At 41.4% G+C, this 24,805-nt stretch overlaps 1 protein-coding gene across 7 annotated transcripts in view; it reads right to left on the minus strand.

The window, feature by feature from the left end:
* OSBPL9 (oxysterol binding protein like 9) overlaps positions 1-24,805 on the minus strand; it is a 256,194-nt gene that overhangs the window by 46,991 nt on the left and 184,398 nt on the right. For 4 of the 7 annotated variants that reach the window (XM_073593545.1, XM_073593544.1, XM_073593542.1 and 1 more), the window contains 4 exons: positions 19,856-19,894; positions 7,143-7,236; positions 3,423-3,527; positions 855-1,014 (listed from right to left, as the gene is read on the minus strand). In XM_073593545.1, the coding sequence (XP_073449646.1) occupies positions 855-1,014; positions 3,423-3,527; positions 7,143-7,236; positions 19,856-19,894 (398 nt within the window). The remainder of the gene's footprint in view (positions 1-854; positions 1,015-3,422; positions 3,528-7,142; positions 7,237-19,855; positions 19,895-24,805) is intronic. The other 3 variants (XM_073593547.1, XM_073593546.1, XM_073593543.1) reach the window with 1 other exon arrangement.

The raw sequence follows: 24,805 nt of genomic DNA on the forward strand, positions 1-24,805 counted from the left end.
CTAATAATAACGCAGACTGGCAAGTGGGTGTGGTGCTGCGCTAACTTTTTCTGGACTGTATATATGTTTTTTATACATCTTTGAGCACTGATTATTTGCACTGGACACTTTAGACTATTGTCACTTGCTTTGAGATCTCTCCGGACGTACAGTGTAACATTGTACTTTTTTCGTTTTATTTTTTATTATTTGAAAATTTTTACATGCTTATTTATGCACTATTTGATAAGTCTGACACTGCATGCTTTATATTGTTTATGCTGATGTCATTGTAATTTTCTATAAGTCCAGACACTTTGATTCAATTTTTTTGGGTATTGTTATATCACAATTTAGATCTCACAATATTTCATATAAGGTGTTTTACTGTGAAACACACTTCACGCTCACGTTAGGCGAGTAGCTTCATACACATTAACATTGCATTACGCCCTTCATTTATGTATTTGTTCATTTATTTGGATTAGTGCAGCACCACACCCACTTGCCAGTCTAAATAAAAAGTACAATTTAACAGCTTATGGAGACTTTAGTGAGCAGTTAGGCAGACCATGGGCTTGCTCTGTCATTTGTGAGTGCTTTCAGGGTTTTTTGTGGATATCTGCCAATCACTTCCTAAGACTGCAATTAGAGAAGGTAGAACCCGTCAGCCAATACCATAGTCAAATTAAGCTCAGCCCAATGGTGTCTGCGATTGTTCATACAACCATTACAAATCAACATTTTCCCAATCAGAGTAAGCCTGTTAGGGGAAAAATTGTCTGGCTGTGATCTATGGCTAGCTTTGTACAAGATGCTCTAAGATTTAGGTTAATAATAAACACATCTGTACAGAGGCTAAGACAAACACTTACTCCATGCAATGCTTTGGGGAGGTGCTGTTCTGGTAAAATTCGTCTGCGTCGTAGAACTCATCTTCGCTGCTGGAGTAGGAGAAGTCTGGCACTGTGTTCGGTGACAGATTGACGTGGCTGGGGGAGGTCAAACTACTGCTGGGAACAGACTGACCACTTCCTGTCAGAAGAGAACAGGCACTAGTCAACATAACCATATGAGGCTGTGGCCTCCTCCTGGAGAACGAAGATTCATAACAGCTTATTATAAGAAATCTGTTGCACTGCAAAATTCCTCTGTGAAAAGCCTGGGATGGAAGCAGCCACTCTGATTCCCAAGCAATATAAAGTTCAGGGCAGCATCCATCTATAAGGCATGATATTAAGCAAATAGTTTATGCTAGCACTTAAAACATAACTAAAGTTATGAGAGTCTGTGCCGGCCGCTGAGAGCCTGAGCTGGCCGCTTCCACCTTTTCCACAGCCCAGCGCTCCAGTGAGCGTGAGAAGGCAGAGCAGAGAGCCGGTGAATGACACTGACTAGCTCTCTGCTCACAGAGCTCTGAGAACTGAGCGATCGGCAGTGTTTGATCCCTCGGGTTCTCTGTGTTTGAGCCAGTGAGGGACAGATGCTGCAACCACCTAGGCAAATATGATTTAAAAAAAAAAAAGCAAATCCCATACTTGTCTTTAAATTTGCAGGTATTTCCTCTCACTTCCTGTTTGGCTATGGGACAGGAAGTAAAGGGAAATCTCTGCAATGATGCACTGATGAAAAAAAATTAATAAAAATAAATAAAACAGACAGGGGTTATAACCCTGCCTTGCTCTAGCCAAAATGAAATTTTGCCTATAGTTTAACTTTAAGGGTTGGCACCACAACCAGGGGCATTGGGATGAAGCTTGTTCGAAGTTTTATCAGATTTGCAAATGTTCTGTATGAGGAGTGTAGAGACTTGCAAAGCTGCAGTTCATGTAGTAACCTTTGGGCATGAACCATCTAGAGCTGAGCACTTAAAGCAGTATTAATGTCAAATTTAGCAAAAGCACTGACAGGCAGGGTTTTTATAACAGAGTAGTCTCTTCTGTTATGAATGACTCTCTCCCGGCCTGTCAGCGGGAATGTAATCTGAGCCACGCAGCTCAGATCACATTTACGGCATCCACTCTGTGCCATGATGAAGTGCCTCCCTTGGGCATGTGTGGGAGGGACGTCATTGTGGCTCTGCCATTCAAGCAACAGAACATAGAGAACCCAGAAGGAGGACTAGAAGATGGAAGTGCCCAAGCACTGACAGCGCAGTGGTGCATACTAGCACATTATGGCATACACCTGCAGGGGGCTGGGATATACTGTGTCTGCAGAGAACCTGAACCCAGGAAAAGAAATGTACTTTTCCAACTTGCTTTTCCTGCTCTCTACCCCCAATACAGAAACAGAAGCTTTCAAGTACTAAAGCTGGCTACTGTATTCTGACAACTGACAACTACCCAAATAATACCTGCATCCAATTTGATGCAGTTACTGTTTGGCAAGCAATTATTCCACCCAGCTCCTTTAACAAAAGTCAACTGAACAATTGATTTTTGCCCAGCCAATAGGGCCACCCATGGCTTGTATGTCAGATGATTCAGCAGAAATCAGCTAAAATTCAAGCTGTGTATGGCAGCTTTTATCTCAAAGTCCCTTCAGACTGCTGCTGCTTCTCACTTCTGACAGCTGTGGATCGGAGCTGCAGTATAAAGTGGGATCTGTATGAAGCATAGGCACTGAAAGGCCCACCAATCTGTCCCACACAGATCTCACCTCTACCCTCAGATCCAAAGTACAGTAAAACCTTGGTTTGAAAGTAACTTGGTTTTAGAGCATTTTGCAAGACAAGTAAAATGTTTAAATACATTTTGACTTGATATACAAGCAATGTCTTGATATAAGAGTAGCGTCAGCTTCCACAAAGGGATTAGAAGCAAAGTTCAACAGCAGGAGCTAATGAGTATAAAAGAGAAGAGAGGCGCCTCCAAGTGTAGCAATATAGTTACATTTAATGAAGGTACATTTAGCAACATATTGCTATACTTAGAGGTGCCTCTCTTCTCTTTTATACTCTGTAGCTCCTGCTGGATTTTGCTTTTAATCCCCTCGTGGAAGCTTCCATTTGTGGATGGATATTTTACGGTTACACAACCTATCACATTACTATAATCTTTTTATATGGACTATAAACTGAAGAACCTATGAATAAATGGTTGCGCAACGAATCATCTGAGTTTCCATTATTTCTTATGGGGAAATTCGCTTTGATAAACAAGTGTTTTGGATTACAAGCATGTTTCTGGAACGAATTATGCTCGCAATCCAAGGTTTTACTGTACTGGAAATGTAAAAGGATGATGGGACTAAGACGAAGCCTGTTCCACCTAAAAGGTAATTAGGGTGCTTTACGTTTTATTCATGCATAAGGAGCAACGAGGAGGGGCAACAATAAAAACAAGGATTTTTTTTTTTGGTTTCACATTAATGTAAAAAGCTTTCTGGTTTCATCTTAGCAGTTCTATAACTGGCAATGTATTTGGAAATGCAGGTCTCACCTGTGCTATTTGGAGTGGGAGTCTGATGGTTTCCGAGGCCAGGCACTACTGAACCGACAGCCAACGATGATGGCCGCTGCTCACCTTTACCAACCTGCACAGCCTCTGAAAAATATAAATAAAATCACGATCAGTGAACTGATGAGATTATCTATCTTACACAATAAATGTGCTTAAAGTGGTTGTAAAAATCGAGCTCTGTTCCTGTGTGCTGTATGAAGGGGGTGTGTCCCTTCCCTCCAATCAGCTCTCAGAGCTCTCCTCACTGAACTCTGCAGAGTGCAACATCAGCTCTCCGCCCCCTTTTTTCTGGATGCTCAGACAAGCTTTATAATTCAGCACTCTGAACAGATGTATCCTGGAGGACTGGGCCGACTTCTCAGTCGGTAACCGGTACTATAGAAGGGACGGACTGCACCTAAATGAGGAGGGTGCAGATCTGCTGGGAATGAAGATGGCCAAAAAGTTAGAGGGGTTTTTAAACTAGGCAATGGGGGGGAGGGTCCAGAGACAGTGATAGCCAGCGCGGAAGATATTCCAGAGGGTAGTATTGGGGGCATTAGTGGTAGGTTAACCAAAGCACAAAAACACAAGGTGAGTATAGTAGCAAGTCCAAGTTGCAATCTTGAAACACCCAATACGAGGACAATATGCGACCGGTCTAAACTATGTGGCATGTTCACCAATGCCAGGAGCCTGGCGGACAAGATGGGTGAACTAGAGATACTGTTGTACAAGGAGGATTTGGATTTTGTGGGAATTTCAGAGACCTGGTTCAACAGCTCTCATGATTGGCTGGCAAACATTCAAGGGTATACCCTATACCGCAAGGATAGAGAGGGTAAAAAAGGGGGAGGGGTATGCCTATATATCAAGAATAATGTACAAGTGAATGTGAGAGAGGACATCACTGAGGGGGCTAGGGAGGAGGTGGAATCTTTATGGGTAGAGCTCCAAAGGGATGAAGCTAAGGGGAAAATAATACTGGGAGTATGCTATAGGCCCCCTAACCTGAGGGAGGAAGTGGAGACGGATCTCCTATCACAAATTGGATTAGCAGCAAGGATGGGAAGTGTTATCATAATGGGGGATTTTAATTATCCAGACATAGACTGGGCGGAGGGAACCGCGCATTCATTTAAGGCTCGCCAGTTCCTTAATGTCTTGCAGGACAATTTTATGGGTCAGATGGTAGACGCACCAACTAGAAATAAAACATTACTAGATCTACTGATTACCAACAATACAGACCTGATAACAGATGTGGAAATACGGGGCAATTTAGGTAACAGCGATCACAGGTCAATTAGTTTCAGTATAAATCACACAAATAGGAGACATGAAGGGAACACAAAGACACTGAATTTCAAAAGAGCCAACTTCCCTAAACTACAAACCTTGCTAAAAGGCATAAATTGGGATAAAATATTAGGAACAAAGAATACAGAGGAGAGATGGGTTTGCTTTAAGAGCATATTAAACAAGGGCATTAGCCAATGTATCCCATTGGGTAATAAATTTAAAAGAGCGAACAAACATCCTGGATGGCTTAACTCCAATGTAAAAATGCATATAAAAGCAAAGGAGAAGGCCTTCAAAAAATACAAGGTTGAGGGATCATCCATAGCATTCAGAATTTATAAAGAATGCAATAAGAAATGTAAGGGTGCAATTAGGATGGCTAAGATAGAACATGAAAGACACATAGCGGAGGAGAGCAAAAAAAATCCCAAGAAATTCTTTAAGTATGTAAACAGTAAAAAAGGGAGGACAGACCATATTGGCCCCATAAAGAATGAGGAAGGACATCTGGTTACAAAGGATGGGGAGATGGCAGAGGTATTGAATTTATTCTTCTCCTCAGTATTCACGAGTGAATCGGGGGGCTTCAGTAACCAAAACTGCAGTGTTTATCCTCATGACACAACACAGGAAGCACCTACATGGTTAACAGAGGACGGAATTAAAATTAGACTTGAGAAACTTAACATTAATAAATCACCGGGACCAGATGGCTTGCATCCGAGGGTACTTAGGGAACTCAGTCAGGTGATTGCCAGACCGTTGTTCCTAATTTTTACAGACAGTCTATTGACTGGAATGGTGCCAGCTGATTGGAGAAAAGCCAATGTAGCACCAATATTTAAAAAGGGCCCAAAAAACATCCCTGGGAATTACAGACCAGTTAGCCTAACATCAATAGTATGTAAACTCTTGGAGGGGATGATAAGGGACTATATACAAGATTTTAGTAATAAGAATGATATCATTAGCAGTAATCAGCATGGATTCATGAAGAATCGTTCTTGCCAAACCAATCTATTAACCTTCTATGAGGAGGTGAGTTGCCATCTAGATAAAGGAAGGCCCGTAGACGTGGTGTATCTGGATTTTGCAAAAGCATTTGACACAGTTCCCCATAAACGTTTACTGTACAAAATAAGGTGCGTTGGCATGGACCATAGGGTGAGTACATGGATTGAAAACTGGCTACAAGGGCGTGTTCAGAGGGTGGTGATAAATGGGGAGTACTCAGAATGGTCAGGGGTGGGTAGTGGGGTCCCCCAGGGTTCTGTGCTGGGACCAATCCTATTTAATTTGTTCATAAATGACCTGGAGGATGGGATAAACAGTTCCATCTCTGTATTTGCAGATGATACTAAGCTAAGCAGGGCAATAACTTCTCAGCAGGATGTGGAAATCTTGCAAAAAGACCTGAACAAATTAATGGGGTGGGCGACTACATGGCAAATGAGGTTCAATGTAGAAAAATGTAAAATAATGCATTTGGGTGTCAAAAATATGAATGCAATCTATACACTGGGGGGAGAACCTCTGGGGGAATCTAGGATGGAAAAGGACTTGGGGGTCCTAGTGGATGATAGGCTCAGCAACGGCATGCAATGCCAAGCTGCTGCTAATAAAGCAAACAGAATATTGGCATGCATTAAAAGGGGGATCAACTGCAGAGATAAAACGATAATTCTCCCGCTCTACAAGACTCTGGTCCGCCCGCACCTGGAGTATGCTGTCCAGTTCTGGGCACCAGTCCTCAGGAGGGACGTACTGGAAATGGAGCGAGTACAAAGAAGGGCAACAAAGCTAATAAAGGGTCTGGAGGATCTTAGTTATGAGGAAAGGTTGCGAGCACTGAACTTATTCTCTCTGGAGAAGAGACGCTTGAGAGGGGATATGATTTCAATTTACAAATACTGTACTGGTGACCAATAGGGATAAAACTTTTTCGCAGAAGAGAGTTTAATAAGACTCGTGGCCACTCATTGCAATTAGAGGAAAAGAGGTTTAACCTTAAACTACGTAGAGGGTTCTTTACTGTAAGAGCGGCAAGGATGTGGAATTCCCTTCCACAGGCGGTGGTCTCAGCGGGGAGCATTGATAGCTTCAAGAAACTATTAGATAATCACCTGAATGACCGCAATATACAGGGATATGTAATGTAATACTGACACATAATCACACACATAGGTTGGACTTGATGGACTTGTGTCTTTTTTCAACCTCACCTACTATGTAACTATGTAACTATGTAGAGAAGAGAAGACTACAGATAAACAGGCACAACTTATAGAGGAGGATTTATTTAATCTCTGTGTATCACCTGAGGCCAGTCACTTCACTGGGTATATGTGAGGGTTTACAACCATTTTAAGAAACATTTGCCAATAAATACAAGGAAGCAAAGTGAAATAAAAGCTCTACCTGGCAATGGAACAGTTTGTGTTGGCATGGTTCGAATCACAGCTGGCTCCAATAGACTGGGCTGGTAAATAGAATCCACGGGATTTATAGTGCTCTATAAAAGATATAAGTACACTTAGAGATTGGAGAGTCAACCCTAAGCTGACCCAAGACAGTATGAGCATTCAAAACTTCAATTGAGACAGATCCGAGGACAGGCAAGCAATTGTTGGGTTTAGATCCCTTCTACCTTCAAAGAAACGGCTTTCACAAACCTGATTAAGTGATGCCGAAACCATTTTATTACTCAATTCCCCAGAGTACAAGAAATACAGGAAACATTACTAATTATGAATTACTTGCCAAGTATATCATTTTTACCTTATTTTTGAGAAAATTCCAGACCCGAAAAGCATGTAACTAGTGCATTTGAACTAATAAAAAGGAAATAACCGCGCTAAATATAAGTGAAACACGTGAAACAATATCCAAGACTTCCGTGAGGAAGTACATATATAAATACAAAAATGTTGAAAATTATGAAAAGTACATGGGTCAACACATGTATGTATGGATCAAACGAGTGTCCATATGTGATATTTACGAATAAAAATAAGTGTCCATATATAGTAACAGAAAATAAAAATGTGAAGTAATGATCTGAAAACAGTCCAAGAAAGACCCCTTGGATGAATCCAACCAGAGTCAATGTTGTAAAAAATATGAGTGACAACCCATACAGTATCCGCAAATACCCAATAATTGCGCTTACTGCAAGGCAAGCGTACACCAGCCTGTATCACGTCTTGGTGTGGAGAATCCAGATGGTGCTCTTAGACTGTATACATCGCAGCTGAAAGGATGCAATGAGGACACCAAACTTCCATCTCATGGACATGTAAATAAAAGGAAACTGGCCATAGTGTAATACTGCCAAACACAAGGCAAACCAACAACAGCTTGTGTTCAGTATTGGTTAACCACACCACACTACGTGATCCACCACCAGGCAAATAATGCGCTTACCGCAAGGCAAGCCAACAACAGCTTATGTTCAATAGCAGTATGAGAGATCCATTGGCGTTCTGGACTGCTTGCGGCAGGAACCGGGGGATACAGCAGAGACTCCAAAATGACATCTCACAAGCATGTAAATAAAAAGGAACTGGCCATAGTGTAATACTGATAAAAACGATTTAATAGCTAAAGGTAGAAAACTCACATGAGTATGTAAAAATACAGCAAACAGCCGGCCGGCATAGCGAGCACCCGTCCACACTGAAAATGGCGATGACGTCAGAGCGTCAACCTCCTGACGTACGTTTCACCACAAATGGCGTCGTCTGGGGAACGTTCCCCAGAGGACGCCATTTGTGGTGAAACGTACAGCGGGAGGTTGACGCTCTGACGTCATCGCCATTTTCAGTGTGGACGGGTGCTCGCTATGCCGGCCGGCTGTTTGCTGTATTTTTACATACTCATGTGAGTTTTCTACCTTTAGCTATTAAATCGTTTTCATCAGTATTACACTATGGCCAGTTCCTTTTTATTTACATGCTTGTGAGATGTCATTTTGGAGTCTCTGCTGTATCCCCCCGGTTCCTGCCGCAAGCAGTCCAGAACGCCAATGGATCTCTCATACTGCTATTGAACATAAGCTGTGGTTGGCTTGCCTTGCGGTAAGCGCATTACTTGCCTGGTGGTGGATCACGTAGTGTGGTGTGGTTAACCAATACTGAACACAAGCTGTTGTTGGCTTGCCTTGTGTTTGGCAGTATTACACTATGGCCAGTTTCCTTTTATTTACATGTCCATGAGATGGAAGTTTGGTGTCCTCATTGCATCCTTTCAGCTGCGATGTATACAGTCTAAGAGCACCATCTGGATTCTCCACACCAAGACGTGATACAGGCTGGTGTACGCTTGCCTTGCGGTAAGCGCAATTATTGGGTATTTGCGGATACTGTATGGGTTGTCACTCATTTTTTACAACATTGACTCTGGTTGGATTCATCCAAGGGGTCTTTCTTGGACTGTTTTCAGATCATTACTTCACATTTTTATTTCCTGTTACTATATATGGACACTTATTTTTATTCGCAAATATCACATATGGACACTCATGTTTGATTCATACATACATGTGTTGACCCATGTACTTTTCATAATTTAATTGTTAATAATTTTCAACATTTTTGTATTTATATATGTACTTCCTCACGGAAGTCTTGGAGATTGTTTCACGTGTTTCACTTATATTTAGCGCGGTTATTTCCTTTTTATTAGTTATTTTAGTGCACATCTCACTGTTTAACTGCTGCTTTTTGGGGGGATATTTTCTATAGGTAGCGCAGTATTTTTTTGTTTTTTTTTAGTGCATTTGAACATCCGACTAAAATATTTGTTCCTGCTAAAATACTTTAAGTAGTAAAGTAAGGATAATGACCACGTCTGCAAATTACACAGTCAAAAAGAGGTTGGCAATTGCAGATGCCATATTCTGGTCCGTCTTTCCTTTGAAAATATAGTGGGTAATACATCAATTTAAAAGCCCACCACAAAAAACGGTCCTTTGGCCAAAGATCCTATCTCCTTTCAGGTAGGCTTTTAATGAATCTAAAGTAAACCTTTTAATAGGAGCAATATGGGGGCATACTTGTTTTGGGTTTGTGACCAAGTATTAAAAGAAAGTGGATCAGTATGGCAGCCAAGCAATTGGCATTTGCAGCCTCTTTACTTGTTTCAGGAAAGCTTTCCTTTAAAACGAGTATCTGTAGGCAAAGCTTGTTTAGCTATAGTTCAGGCTAGAATAGGGAAGAGTAAGAACTCCTGTCAGGTTTTTACTGCTCCACGTGTAATAGGAAAAAGAGGGCCAAATAAAAAATCCTTAGAAGTCCAGAGTCTTTATTGTTCAACTAGTATGACAAACAGGGCAAAAAGACATCCAATGCATTTTGGGGGCCACACAATCCACTGTCATCAGGGCTGGGTGAAACGGCAGAATGTTAAATGGGCTCAAAAGTACTCCTGCAGGTAGAGGATATCATAAATGGCACTCAGTACTGGGCTTTGCTTTTGACACTTCTACTTTGAACACCAGCGCTAACTGCAGTTTATAACATCTATTTTTGGAGTCCATTTTTAATCTGAGCTATTACACTAGGATTTCTCAACTTGGGTGAAACTCCTCTTCCTGGGGGGTCCACGTCTTTGTGGTGAGCTGCCAAATACAGGCCATTTGAGCTCAATGGCTATCCACATTTTCATAACCTGTAAAAATCTGTGCCCAGCTCCCCTCTACAACTACCTCTTAGGTTTTTAGTGCTGTCTGTATCACTTTTCAGGAGATCCTTCCCGAGTTTGTCCTGGTGACCATTATCAGAATAAAAATTGAGGAAAAACTCAAAGGTTTTGGCTATAAAAAAAATTCCCGAAAACTAAGGTTATAACCAAGCACAATTAGGGTCCTTTCAGATCATGCCATAAAAGAGAAGTATAGGAATTAGTTTTTGTTCAGATTCATACTTGCCTAGCTGGATACAGCATCGGTCCGATGCTGCATCTGTCCCCCGCCGGGTTTAACACTGAGAACTGAGCAGGCAAACGCCAATGATCACTTGGTTCTCAGGGCTCCCTGAGCAGAGAGTTGGTGACTGTCAGTCATTGGCTCTCTGCTCTGACCCCCTCCCCACTCACTGGAGCGCTGGGCTGTGGAAGGGGCAGGAGCTGCCATCTCAGGCTCTCAGTGAGAGGCTGAGCCGGGTGCTGGTCCAGGCATGTGGGTGTATCCTGGCCATATGGTCACGATCTTGCCTGAGCCTGGACAGGCTCTGTCACATCAGCTGACAGCAGGCTGTCTACTGAAAACGGGTCATAGGTGTGCAGAACAAACTGCACTCCTGTGATCCACAGAAGTACAGCCAAACAAGCTTTGGATGTACTTCTCCTTTAAGTTCATGTTATGGCTTGCTGCGTTAGAGCAGCTCATTCATTTTGAGTAGGCTGGCAGCACAGTTTAATGCATAAAGAAAGAAAACGTTCACTTTTTTTTTTCTAATATAGCGTGCCAAAAAAGTAGTATGTATGTTGAGGTGCTCTGCAGTGCAGGTGTGCTACCTGCTACAGTAACAGTCCATTAGGGTGCCATTCAAACTCAATGGCATCACAATGCAGTTTGTACACTTTATCTTATATAATGGCCTATCCATATATCCCTGTACCAGTAAAGCATTCAAGGATTTAATAAATTCTTTAGAAAAACGGAAACATGGTATTTAACTCAAACATTTACAACCTCAAAAACAAAGGGAACATTACAATTTACAGTGGTGATCGATTAAACATTGATGAATGATAGAGGTTAGGAATCACATACATTGATCTGCAAATTTTGAAGCATTAAATTAAAATGGAAAAGTAGTATATGGAAAAAATGTTAATTTTCTGAATTAATTGAATCTGAAGAAAAATAATAAAGAGGCAACAACTTTGTAGTCTAACAGAAAAAGTCATTCAAGGTTATTGAAGTATAGGTATAGGTTGTTTTTGCAGTGCAATCTAAGAGGCAATTACGTTTTGATAAAGCTTTTCCTGAACTAAAGGTTAAAGCAGAACTCCAGGCAAATTTTTTTTCCACATGCAGTGGGGCTGTGCTCACACTACATGAGTTAACTGCTTGTTTTATCTAGGGGTGAACACAGAGCTTATACTAACCCGATTCTCTGTTCCAGCTGAAAACAGCATTCCCCCACGTTCAGTGGTGGAGTGCTCCTGCTGTCCTCATGTCCAGACCTGATCTATGGGAGTAATGACGTCAGAAAACAGTCCACCGCACAAGACCTCTAGACGGCACGGGGGTGGGGTCAGGTTCAGGGGTGGCAGGAACCGGTCTTATGCTGGATCAGTGTATTAGGCGAGTATATCTCATATCTCCTTCCTCTTACCTAGACAAAAATGAGCATTTAACACATGCAGTGCGGGCACAGCCTCGCTGCCTGGGAAAAATTGTTTTTTCCTGGCGTTCTGCTTTAAAGGATCTAATATTTGTCACATGTTCAAGTTCAGGCATGGCCTTCACCTTAACTCCTTAAATGTGTTAGAAATCAAGGTGGAGCTCTAAGAAAATATTAAAAAAAAAAAAAACACAATTTCATGAAGTTATGCTTTGATTAAATTTGATTTTACATGCAGCTAGCATTAATATCACAATCTGTCTTTATATTGGGCTCCTATAATGCCTTCAGATTGGGAGGAATAAGGGCCAGAATGCTCGGCCAATTGTGGTTCTAATGCTTTGCAGAGTGCTTGTCGGTCTTCTTTCTTGAACATACTTATAAGCATGGAGGACACAAGGATGATCTCATCAATGTGCTGAACTCCTTTACTGTCCTGTTACAGGCTGAGGGAGCAGAGCTTCAGCATCCATTTTCTCTATAGTTACTCATCAAAAGGGTGAGCAGCATTGCCATGATATAAAGTGGACATGTTGATAGAACTGTGCACAACAATGAGATTTGCAATAATAGGAATAAAACAGAATATTAATACTGGGCATATATTTGAGATTCGCCAATAATGGTTTTTGCACAGAGTTTCACTTTAACGTTTACAGAAGTTTCTGTGTTTTTTGTGCAATTATAAGGAAACAAAGGAAATTAGAGGCCTTATGGTGATATTCTCAGTATTCATAATTCTGGTCCTAATACTAGCCCTGACAAGTAATATGCTATACCTGTACACCTCCCTGACATATTTGCTATCAAGTGACAGACTGATCTCTCACATATAAGATGGCCAGAGTTGGAAAGAAGGAGCAAATCCTAGACCAGTTTTAAAACTAGACCAAGGCAATCCATGTTAACAGTCCAACAAAACAGACAGCATGCCGATTAAGGGCTCAGCATCCAAAAACAAGCATCAGAGTGTAAACAGCAGTAGTGCAATATTCTGCAAGGATGATGAAATTATAAATGCCAAATTTCTACCCAATTTAAAAACACGAAATAGACTGTATGGGTGGAAAAATTGGGGGGTAAAAAATGCAAAATTAAATTAAAAAAGAGAAAAACTACAAAGGGAACCTGAAAAAACATTTTTTTATGCCACTGATTGGTTAAATGTGGCTAAAAACGTGACAAAGGTCTTGTAAACTATTAAAAGGTACTGGCAATATAGATTTCTCTGCTTACGCTCACCTTGGTGGGAAACAATTAGTGGAGAAACTGGCCAGAGCTAATTTAAAAACAGAATAGCATGTGTCACCAAGACACCATGAAGTCATTTAGCAGTCCAAAAATGTACTAAAGAAGTCTTATCACATCATGGGTAAATGCAAAATTTCAGAGTTGCACAGGACCCCTTCGTCAGCCATGTTATTATGAAAAGCCCTGTGAAACTCTGAAACATTGCACCTACCCTTAAGATGATCGCTAATGTCGCTTACACACGACCGGACTTTCCGGCAGAAAAGGTCCGACGGAACGAATCCGGACATTCCGATCGTGTGTGGGCTTCATTGGACCTTTTCTGTCGAAAAATCTGACGGACCTTAGAAATAGAACATGTTTCACATCTTTCCGACGGACTCAAACCCTATTGAAAAAAATGTTTGTCTGTATGCTAGTCCGACGGACCGAAAACGACGCAAGGGCAGCTATTGGCTACTGGCTATTGAACTTCCTTTTTTAGTCCGGTCTTACGTCATCACATTCGAAAAGATCGGACTTTGGTGGGATCGTGTGTAGGCAAGTCCATTTCATCGGAACTCCAGTGAAAAGTCCTTTGGAGTTCAGTCCGACGAGAAGTCTGCTTGTGTGTATGCGGCATTATACATTTTTGGTCTTTAAATGGATCCACAGTGTGCTGACAATGTATGCGTTCTTGTACGCTCATCACCAGTTAGCCACCTGGTTGTTGCTGTAGCACCGCCACACTGTGATGGGAATATATTCATGATTGGCATTAGAAACCAAAAACTGTGGGCAGTGATTTTTCCGTGGGGAAAAAAAAAAAACCCAGAAAGATCAACTGTGATCCCCAACGGGTTCCCAGCATTTATTCTAAAGTGCATTGTCCTCCAATGTGCTGCTTATTTTGTCCACATGAAAAAGCAGGAACCTTATTCTTGGGAGGAAGCTGTTGAGACGTCCCAATAACAACAAAAAAATAAAAAAATGTAAGTTATCATACATTAAAACCTACTGCTTCAGATGCAGAGAGTATAAAACACCAATTACATCAGAGGAGTGAGCATGCCGAGTATTATTTAAAGCTACAGAAATGCCAAAGTGAGCCCAAAGTATAGGCAGTTTATATTACAAGCTAATACAGGAAGAAAGGGAAAGAATATAAATTGAATTTGTCACAATCAAGATTTAAATCATGCAGATCTAAAGAAACAATACTGTAAAGGCCAGGAAAACAAAAAGTATTTTGATGATTAAAAGGCAGATTTAAATACCGGTAAATGATGAAACATAATAAAAATGTACATACCTATCAGTGTCTTGAAAGAAATCTGTTCCGTGTGGTCACAAAACTTTCTTGACCACAATGCAATTTAGTCTGTTTTCTTCCTGAGCTTACATTTCCTGAGCACACATTAACGCTCCCTTTGCGGGTTGCAAAACGATTGTCACAAGTAGGACACGATGAATAGTGATAAGCAACAGTTAAACACGATGTGAACCCAATACCAATATTTGAATGGTCTACATGGTCACAGACCGACGGCTAGTGATATTTGTACTCGTCAGTTCTTCCTATTCTCGCTCACGTACCCATTGCTTCCACATCGGCTTCATGCACATGGGTATTCTCCAAATATTCTGCGTATTTGCGCATTTATGCACGTACTTGTACGCATTTATAAGCATATGAGCATAAACTCATTCTATTGGCTGGAATATTTATTAATTCTAGCCATTTGCATAAATTCCGCACATATACACGCGTTTATGTACATAAATTATGCGTGTAAGCGCCTCTCCAAATGCAACTTTGGTGCATTTTCCTATGCTCCTAAACATTGCGCCTAAATATGCACATAAACGCCTGCATGTGCATGGCCACAATAAATAACATGCAGCCAAGTTCATGGGAATGAGCCCATAAACTAAAAAATCCACAAGACTGGACCTCTACAGAAACGTTAACTATAAAGATGTTAACAGCCCAAGACTTGTGGCTAACACTGCTAAACCCCTGAGAAGCAATTAGCGACTAATCACTTTTCAAAGGCATTTGACAGGCAGTGAGGAGGCAATAAGTCACCTCTTCATAACATGTTGTAACCCTGTAAATGTCACACCACCATGCTGCAACCACTTGCATTACACGGTAGCAGTGCGAAGCAAGTCGCTTGAATAGGTTGTGGTAAGCAGTGGTACTGCCTGCCAAACGCAACAGGGGGTATAATTCTTGTTGCGGCATGCATACACCACCCTCAGGCTGCCTTTGGTGATTGGGGACAGTAAAAATGTGGCTTAACTGCTTGCTTTTACCAGCCCCCCACACACACACACACACACACACAAACTGCAACAGTAAACAAGCCCTTACTGGAAAGTTTAAGCATATGGCAACAGAACCAATTAAATACAGAGGCTCTGAGGAAGAAGGTATACCTTCGAAACGCGTCAGCCAGTAGAGGCCCCTGCATGGTCTCCCCTGTGTTCTGGAGATTGTTGGTCCCAGGACCATATAGCCATGGGATAGTGGCCTGTAACCGTATTGCTATCCACGTGCTTGTGAGTAGTTTTTACTTTTTTATACAGAATTAATTTACTTGGGATAATGCACTAGACTAGTGCGCCCTCTTTTTCTTCTATCTTTTTAGTGCCAATTAAATACTTGCCTTTTGAAGTAAAAAATGCTGCTCCAGAGGCTGCCATATGTGTAATGCCTAGCCATTTGGTCAGATGACAAATTGCCTAGGCCTCCAACACATAGGTCAGCCCCGGAGCCTGTAGGGCAATGCAACCCTTCTAATGGCTACCGGCCTTCTCACAAAAGCCCCGACGCAGACATGTATGTATGTTGGCACAGCACTGCTAACTTAGGTTAGGTTTTGTGAATAAATCCCCCCCCACGCTGATGAAGTCCCGCCCACAGGACGTAACGCGTACGGAAGCCAGGAGCGCATGACGTCACCCGCGGCTGTCAGTCAACATACGATTACACGCTATTCAGCCGGCACTCGGATCTGAGTGCTGTGTTATGTGAGTGCACTAGTTTGTTTTACTTCATTTAATAAAGTTTAGAAACGGAGAGCACTATATTATCTTTGCTTCATTTCATATGCCATCTGATGAGAGAGAGAGCAGCTTATGTGGAGTTATTACCGCCCGGCTCTCAGCTTACCTACTTGGTTTACATGCTGTGTGACCTGTTTCAGGTCGAAGATTGCAGGTGAGGGGCCATCCATCTATGGTGAAGGGATCTCTTGGTCACCCCCGATCCTACCCTAGGCGTTCTGACTTTTCACTGGGGATCTCATCTCATCTTTTATTTTAGTTTATATTTTATGGACAATTTATTTGCGCAGCACTTTTATTACATATAGGTTTTGTGAATAAGCAAAGAAAATATTTCCACCGCTCAGGCTGACACTGACCCAGGTGTAAGTAGAAGTTTCAGAGCAGAAGAGCTCCAGGTGCTGGCTGAATGCTAGGCAAAACAGGCTTGAATGGAGGAGAAGATTCGGATGCCGCACACCGGATGTAGTCAAAAAATTTTCACTTTATTGAAAAAATGGGATCATCAAAATAACAAGACTGTCATGCAGAAAGTACAGATAAGCTGACGCGTTTCGCACTCAGGATTGAGTGCTTACTCACAGCTAACAAATATTAAAAAGACAAACTTTTATATAGCTCAATGGGGTATCACATGATTGTCCAATTAGATGGTCATTGAGTCTCAGCTGGAAGCCGATTTAATGAGGTCTTGGCATCTGCTGGCTATTTGGTGTGTTGACTGATTGAGAAATGTTTTCAAAACCGTGACATGTAAATAGATGACAAAGAAGGTGAAAAAAGATGTGTATATGCACATGTGTAGGCAAAAAATATATATGTGTGTATATATATATATATATAGTGAATCCTATCAATAAACGTGTATATAATAATGAATATACTTCTATAACGTGTATATATAAAAGGTGATAAGTATCAAAAAAAGAATTACTATTAGGTGAAAGGAAAAAATTGTGTAAAAAATATTTCTCATTAAAAAAAAGAAAATATATTAATAAAAATATTCAGACAACGTGCAAAGTAAATGTGAAGAATGAATGTAATAAAACTATATGTGAACAAAATATATAAATATGATGAAGCTCTCTGTAATATGCTGGTGAAGTGGATGAAACTGTCTATAATAAGCCAGAATAATACAGGTGAAATATAGAGCAATGTGACCTGAAATAATGCGTGATATGCCCGCGGTTGATAACAAGGTACATATAGGGCCCTATAATATTAGAAATAAACTGTGGGATTCTAAGACATAAAATCACGCTGATAAGGGTTGCCCTGATCTGGTCAAATGGCAGTGATATATGCAGGGTCCCAGTAGACTTGTAACGTAGTGATTCTAAATGATGAGCCTGGCTGAGAGCAGGGTGTTTGTGGAATTTCAGGAATGAAGCAGCGGTGTTCAAGGCAATAGAACACCGCTAATCTGTATCACACTAAATGTCTAGATGGAATTATAATGATGGTAATAAAGTTGGTAGAGGTCTCGGCCAGTCACCTAAATTTAAGGGGTCACAAAAAGGGATAAATGAAAAACAAGTAAGGTACTATAGGCTGGGATACGGAGGCATAAAATCACGCTGATCAGGGTTGCCCTGATCTGGTCAAATGGCAGTGATATATGTAGGGTCCCAGTAGACTGACTTATAGCGTAGTGATTCTAAATGATGAACCTGGCCGTGAGCAGGGTGTGTGTGGAATTTCAGGAGTGAAGCAGCGGTGTTCAAAATAATAGTGCGCCGCTGATCTATGTCACACTAAATAGATGGAATTCTAAATGATGGTAATAAAGTTGGGGGTGGTCTCGGCCAGTCACCTGAGTTTAAGGGGTCACAAAAAAGGACAAATAAAAAACAAGTAAGATACTCCAGGCTGGACGAAAATGTTACCAGACTGGGATTGTAAAAATTATCCGGACAGACAATTAAGTTAAAAATATGTTAGTTTGTGATCCATCTCGGGTGGCTCATATAAAAGCATGTCTCAGTATATGTGTGTCAGCAAATGTCACGACCTCCAAACAAAACATATTAGAATGATACATCTTATGAGTCCACTAATACAATGCTCATATATTGACACCGGCAAATGTAACAGATGTAACAGATGAAAACAGGCATATAATGATCGGCGTGAATCCAATCTATAAAGACGATGAGAAGAAATGTTATAATGCTGCATTCTAAAGAGAAACAACTACATATTCATATTGCAACATTACACTCGCAAAATAAGCACTGAACACAAACGATACAATGTATGTCAGCTTGTGTACATATAAATAAGCTTAATATATCTGAATTTTGATCCCAAGATGTCCAAAAAAAAATATATATATATATATATATGGACAACAAGGTGTACAAAATGTGAATGAATGAAAATGAATAAAATGAATGAAATAAAATAAAGTGAAAAAGTGTGAAGACATATTGCGTAAAAACCTAATATATATATCAGGTGTTTCCTACACAACTAGAAAGATGTATAGGACAATGAAAATTTCCATATATATCTATGTGATGAAGAATGAGCTAGAATAAAAGTAATAATAATGAAATAAAATTGTGAAACCTCATGATACAAATCATGAGTAATTATCAAAAGAAAACGAGGAAAAGGTAGATATAATAACACAAAAATGTGTGAAAAACGAGATGGAATAAAACTATTTATCTCAATGTTGTCGCGATATGCATCCTCAGGTAAAATTAGCTTGTACTTTAGTCAGGTATATAAAACACCCGAACATGATGGATATCGCGAAACAATAAAAGATATTGTATATTGCTATTGTTAATGTAACGCGTCAGCTTATCTGTACTTTCTGCATGACAGTCTTGTTATTTTGACGATCCCATTTTTTCAATAAAGTGAAAATTTTTTGACTACATCCGCTGTGCGGCATCCGAATCTTCTCCTCCATTCAAGCCTGTAGGTTTTGTGAATCTGACATTTTAGGCACCAATTCTCGGAGGAGCTGAAAGAAATACAGAAACTGCAAAACAGACCGAGCTCATGGAACTCAGAGAACAGAAATTGGACTTTCATCACTAAAAGGAGCCAGTCGGAGCATCTGCTTTCCCTATACAGCTGTAATATTTTCAATGAAACAACAAAGACACTTTAAGCTATTGGAGAATATATTACTGAATCAAGAACACAATTACTCAATATAAGACACGTAAAAGTACAATAAACCACAGTGATCCATTAGGATGCAATCAGATCGTTAAGGGGTGCATTAGGATTGGTTAATATGTATTACTGCACTCTACTGGACAGACTCCTACTAAAGCAGTGTTAAAGACATTCCACAGATACAGGTTTAGTGTTAAGATGGGCAGGAAATGGTTACTCTGAGAGCAGATGAAGTGACAAGATCTAGAAGAAGGGTGAGAAGATCAGATCTTTTCTGAGATCAGGTGAACTTTCTGCAGGAATAAAAAAGAAGTGAAACATTACGTATAAACTTACTAGAAGTCCATCAGCGTGCTTGTCCTCGTTAGTTTGGTCCTTAAGAAAACAAATGTTAACATTGAAAACATGCAGGAAAAGTTTAGGGCACATATAACAGCTGACCTGCCAGCGCAGTAACTATTGCAGATTGTTTACAAAAACTAAATACAAAAACACTAAAAAGGGGTTTTCAAAAAGCATCCAGATTCTGGCGGTCCATCTTTTTACTGCAGTGTCAAGGTACAGTAACTGACCGCGAGAATGTGTTTCCAGCGAGATCTCATCGCGCTGGTTCTCGGCGACAGGGTACTGTGCATCTCGCGCTGGCGCGCTCATCGGGAAAGAAAAGCTGTTTTTTCCTTTCGCGATGAGCGACAAGCATTGCTGACAGCTGTCTGGTATGAATCATGAGGGGGAAAGCCGCACCAAATTTTAAATAAAACTGTCATGGGTTCCCCTCCAAGGGCATACCAGGCCCTTAGGTCTGGTATGGATTTTGGGGGGGACCCCCACACGTTTTTTTCGGTGTAGGGGGTTCCCCTTAAAATCCATACCAGACCTAAGGGCCTGGTATGCCCCTGGGGGGGAACCCATGGCGTTTTTATTTAAAATTTGGTGTGGCGTTCACCCTCATGAGTCATACCAGACAGCTGTGAGCGATGCCTGTCGCTCATCGCGAAAGGAAAAAACAGTTTTCCTTTCCTTATGAGCGAGCCAGCTCGGCGCTGGCTCCCGCGACGGGGCTCACAGATGTCAAATCTTGCCGATAACATCGGCGAGATTGACACAATATCGTGGTCACCTACTGCATGACAACTGCTTGCTATGAAAAGGGCTATTCTTCCTCCTCCATACTAGTTTTTATAAAAGATTTCTGAATTTTCTGTGCTGTGGCATGAATTTGAAAGTGTGCGTCATACTGAAGGGCTTTAAAAGGAATCCAATATTGACAGAAATACAAATGCTACATTTCTTTCTGGTCCTGAAACTTCTAGTGGTCTGACCTCAATACTTTGAGTCAGCTATCCAGGATAAGCATGTAGATCAGGAAGAGAATACAAATTTAGAACGCTTTCAAGCTGAACACCAGGAACAAAAAAATGTTATTCAATATAATATTTTCCTACAGAGCCACAAAGCATTTAAATCAACTTTGTGCGCCCAATTGGCTTTATAAACCCAGATATTACCTTGTAAAAGCAGCTGTGACATCATCACTGTGCTGCACCTAGCCTGTGCAGAGAGCAGAGCTGTGGGAGGGGCCCAGCAGGCTCCACCCACTACAGGCTGCCTGTGGGAAACGACATGAGGGGGCGGGGACAAGACCAGTCACCCTGCACAAAGAGGGAGCAGAAGAGAGTGGTCTTTATTTACGAGAAACTCCTACACAAAGTTTTACTTTGGATTAGTGCACAGATCTGGAATACACACAGCACACAAGGATTCAAGGAAGAATATACATGACTCTTGTATTTAGACAAGATTTCCTCATCTTGGGGCTCTACTTGTTCCAGGTTTGTGACTCAGAAGTGATAAAATGCATCATTTAAACATGACAGCAAAGCATCTATCATTTCCAGAAGAAAAGGCCAGCAATGGCAGCCTACATGCTACATTAATGCCGGTTTCCTGCATATGTGCTTCAGCACGTGAAAAGATCAGTGTGTATAGCTAGCTTTTAGAAAGTGACTGCGAAGCATTCAGCAAACTTCAGACAGATTTGTTAAAGCCTTTCAAGCAAACTTCACTTAGAGATGTTAGACATATCTTAAATGGGAATGCAGACTGTCAATTTAAACAAGCTGCTTCAGCAGATTTTCAGAAAATATCCTGTAGTGCTGCAGCTCACTAATGCCTACTAAATCCCACTAGCAGCTTTTTTTTTCTTTTTTTTTTTTTTTTAAAGCTGACCTAAACCCTTTCATACTCACCCCTCCCCATCCCACAAGCTCCATCGCTGGCGTCAATATCTTCTCCCTGGCTTCTTTCAAGTTTGGGGTCTTTGGCCATCTTAAAAGAGAAGTATGGGGTTTTTTTTTTTTTCTTGAATCATACTTACCTAGGTGGACGCAGCATCGGTGCTATGCTGCATTATCAACTACCCCCCCTCCCCGGCTCTAACACTGAGACCCAAGCGATGAAACACCGTCGATCACTCGGTTCTCACAGCTCCCTGAGCAGAGAGCTGCTGTCAGTCCACTGGCTCTCTGCTCTGGCCCCCCCCTCCATGCACGCTCACAGGAGCACCGGCTGTGGAGGGGACGGGAGTGTCCGGCTCAGCCTCTCAGCAGCTCGCTAAGAGGCTGAACCAAGTGCCGGTGGCAATCTTTCCTGAGCCTGGACCTGCTCTGACGTCAGCCAATAGTGGGCTTCAGCCCACTATCTGCTGAGAACAGGTCACAGGAGTGCAGAACGAACTGCACTCCTGGGATTCACAGGAGAAATACAGCCAAACAAGCTGTAATTCTTCTTTAAGTGGCCAGTCCGGGATGACGTAACTCCCGTGGATGCGCACAGGAATTCATTCCTCTTGGCACACCTTGCTGGGTAGGGGCAGCTCTGCATACATTCTTGCATAGAGAAAGGTAAAAAGCCTTTACTGTAGAAGGGACGTAATAGGTTTTTTCTGCAAAAAAAATAAAATCATTCCCGCTTAAAATCAGGGTTAAAAAGGAGAAGTTCACCTTCGGGGACACGTTATATGTTCCACCCATTTTTTAGGTAACATGTTCCCGCAGCGGCTCGGCGAACCAAGCGCCCTGTGCGACAGTACACAAAGACACAAAGACGTTCATACCAACTGTCACTTTTTGAAAGGAGTTCCGAGAATGAATCAACTACAAGCAGTTCATCGATTCCTCCTGTCAGTGTAAAACTGCATGTCCGTATGATGTACTGGGCAGACAGATCACACTGATAGTGTGCAGGAATCCAGAGTGGCACTAGTGATCTGCTGATCACTGGTGCAATGCTTTCCAGGCTCCTAAAAAAAGATAGATAGATAGATAGATAGATAGATAGATAGATAGATAGATAGATAGATAGATAGATAGATAGATAGGCGTAAATGCACATTTTTCACCTGCAAAAAAAAGTGCATTTATTAAAAAAAAAAAAAAAAAAAAAAAGAAGGTGAACTTATCCTTTAAGTTCCACTTTAAAGTGACAGTTAGCACCCCCATCAAGATGCATGTAGAGCCTCCCAAAACTGGACCTAAATGGTCCTTTTAAAAGGTTTCAGCAAAGCACCTTGCTGAAAGCTTTGCAAATGTTCTATAAGCCTTGTAGTAAATGTTGACTTTTGGATAGAATGCAAGGTTAATTTTTGTGTTGAGATTTCCCCTCCATTACTTTTCTGGGGACAACCCAAAATTTGGGATTTCCTTTCCTTTCGCTTTCAATGATAATGGTAAATAGGACAAATAGAGGGTGAATCTCCCTACCGGGGGCACAGACAGCAATAAATACTGGCAGGTGTTCTAATCCATCTCTACTCTAAACACTAAAAAAAAAAAAATTGCCTTTAGTTATACTACTATACAAATCATTCATCTCATCCTGCAAATGTGCATTTTAGAGAGTTCGCTGGAGTGCTAGTTTGTCTTGTAGGGAATCCATATCATCTAGCTGGAAAAATCCATCTTACTTAATTACTTTATCTCTTAAAATAGCTTGGCCAGGTTCATTCTGGAGATGCTGACATACAGTTCTTCCTTAATCTAACCATAAAGAGACAGAACCATGTAAACCTATTCCTATGTACGTAAATAGGCACTCTAAAATTTATAGTGAATCGACCAAAAACTGTCATAGATTGCGAAAGCCTAAAAACGGTGTACCCACCACACAAAACGTGCATCAGCTTCAGCCACAAAGACAAGAGGACCTTGTGAGTGCAGAAAAGGAGAGTGTTCCACAAAGAAAAACAGATTCACTATGGCTCTGTGCAGAAACCGAAAATGCAGGATGCACTTGGCCGAAAACCAAAACCGACAACAGTAGTTTTTGAGTCACATGACCTACGAAAAACAAACCATAAAGGGCCAGTTCACACCACATGCAGTCCAGTGCGTTCTTTACTTCATCAAAAATGCATGGAAAGTAGGTTATACGGTTTCCAACGGCATAGTTCACACCGGTGCGATCAGTTCCAGTAAAAAAAAAAAAAAAGGAAGAACATGCTGCATTTTTCCTGCACTGGAACGTGGTAAAGAGCATCAAAAACACTCTGGAACCCATCAAAAATGCACCAGACCCAAGTACAGTGAAGGAAAAAAAAGGATCTGGAATGCATCTGGAAACAAATCAAAAACGCACCGGTACGCTTCAAAAACGTGCATGCAAAAATGCATCTGGAATGGGTCTGGAGTGCGTTTTTTTTGTGATGTGAACAAGCCCTAAGCACAGTAAAATCGCATGCGTTTTTGGCATCTTTTTTTACTTATCGGCAAAATGCATCTCTAGCTCTGCCTGCAATTTGCTTTAGATGTACATCTATATTGTAAAATACAGTAACTGACCTGCTAGCAGGTAATTAAAATAGAAAACCAGATACTGCAACAAAACTTCAGTTACAGGTGAACATTAGACCCCTTTCACATTGAGCTGCCCCGGGCGTCGGCGCAATTTTTAGCGCCGCTCTACCGGCGCTATTCGACCGCTAGCGGGGTGGTTTTAACCCCCGCTAGCAGCCGAAAAAGGGTTAAATCCGCCTGCAAAATGCCACTGCAGCGATGCTTTGCCAGCGCTGCCCTATTGTTTTAAATGGGCAGGAGCGATGGAGGAGCGGTGTATTCACTGGCAGGACTTTTTGTGATGCCCTGCCAGTGCAGCGCCCCAATGTGAAAGCACTCAGGCTTTCACACTGGGCTGACTTTTTTCAGGCACTTTACAGGCGCTATTTTTAGTGCTGTAGCGCCTGAAAACGCCTCCAGCGTGAAAGGGGTCTTAGTGAGTTGAATCCCTGAC

Source organism: Aquarana catesbeiana, linkage group LG07, assembly GCF_042186555.1.
Source record: "Aquarana catesbeiana isolate 2022-GZ linkage group LG07, ASM4218655v1, whole genome shotgun sequence".
Classification (NCBI taxonomy): domain Eukaryota; kingdom Metazoa; phylum Chordata; class Amphibia; order Anura; family Ranidae; genus Aquarana; species Aquarana catesbeiana.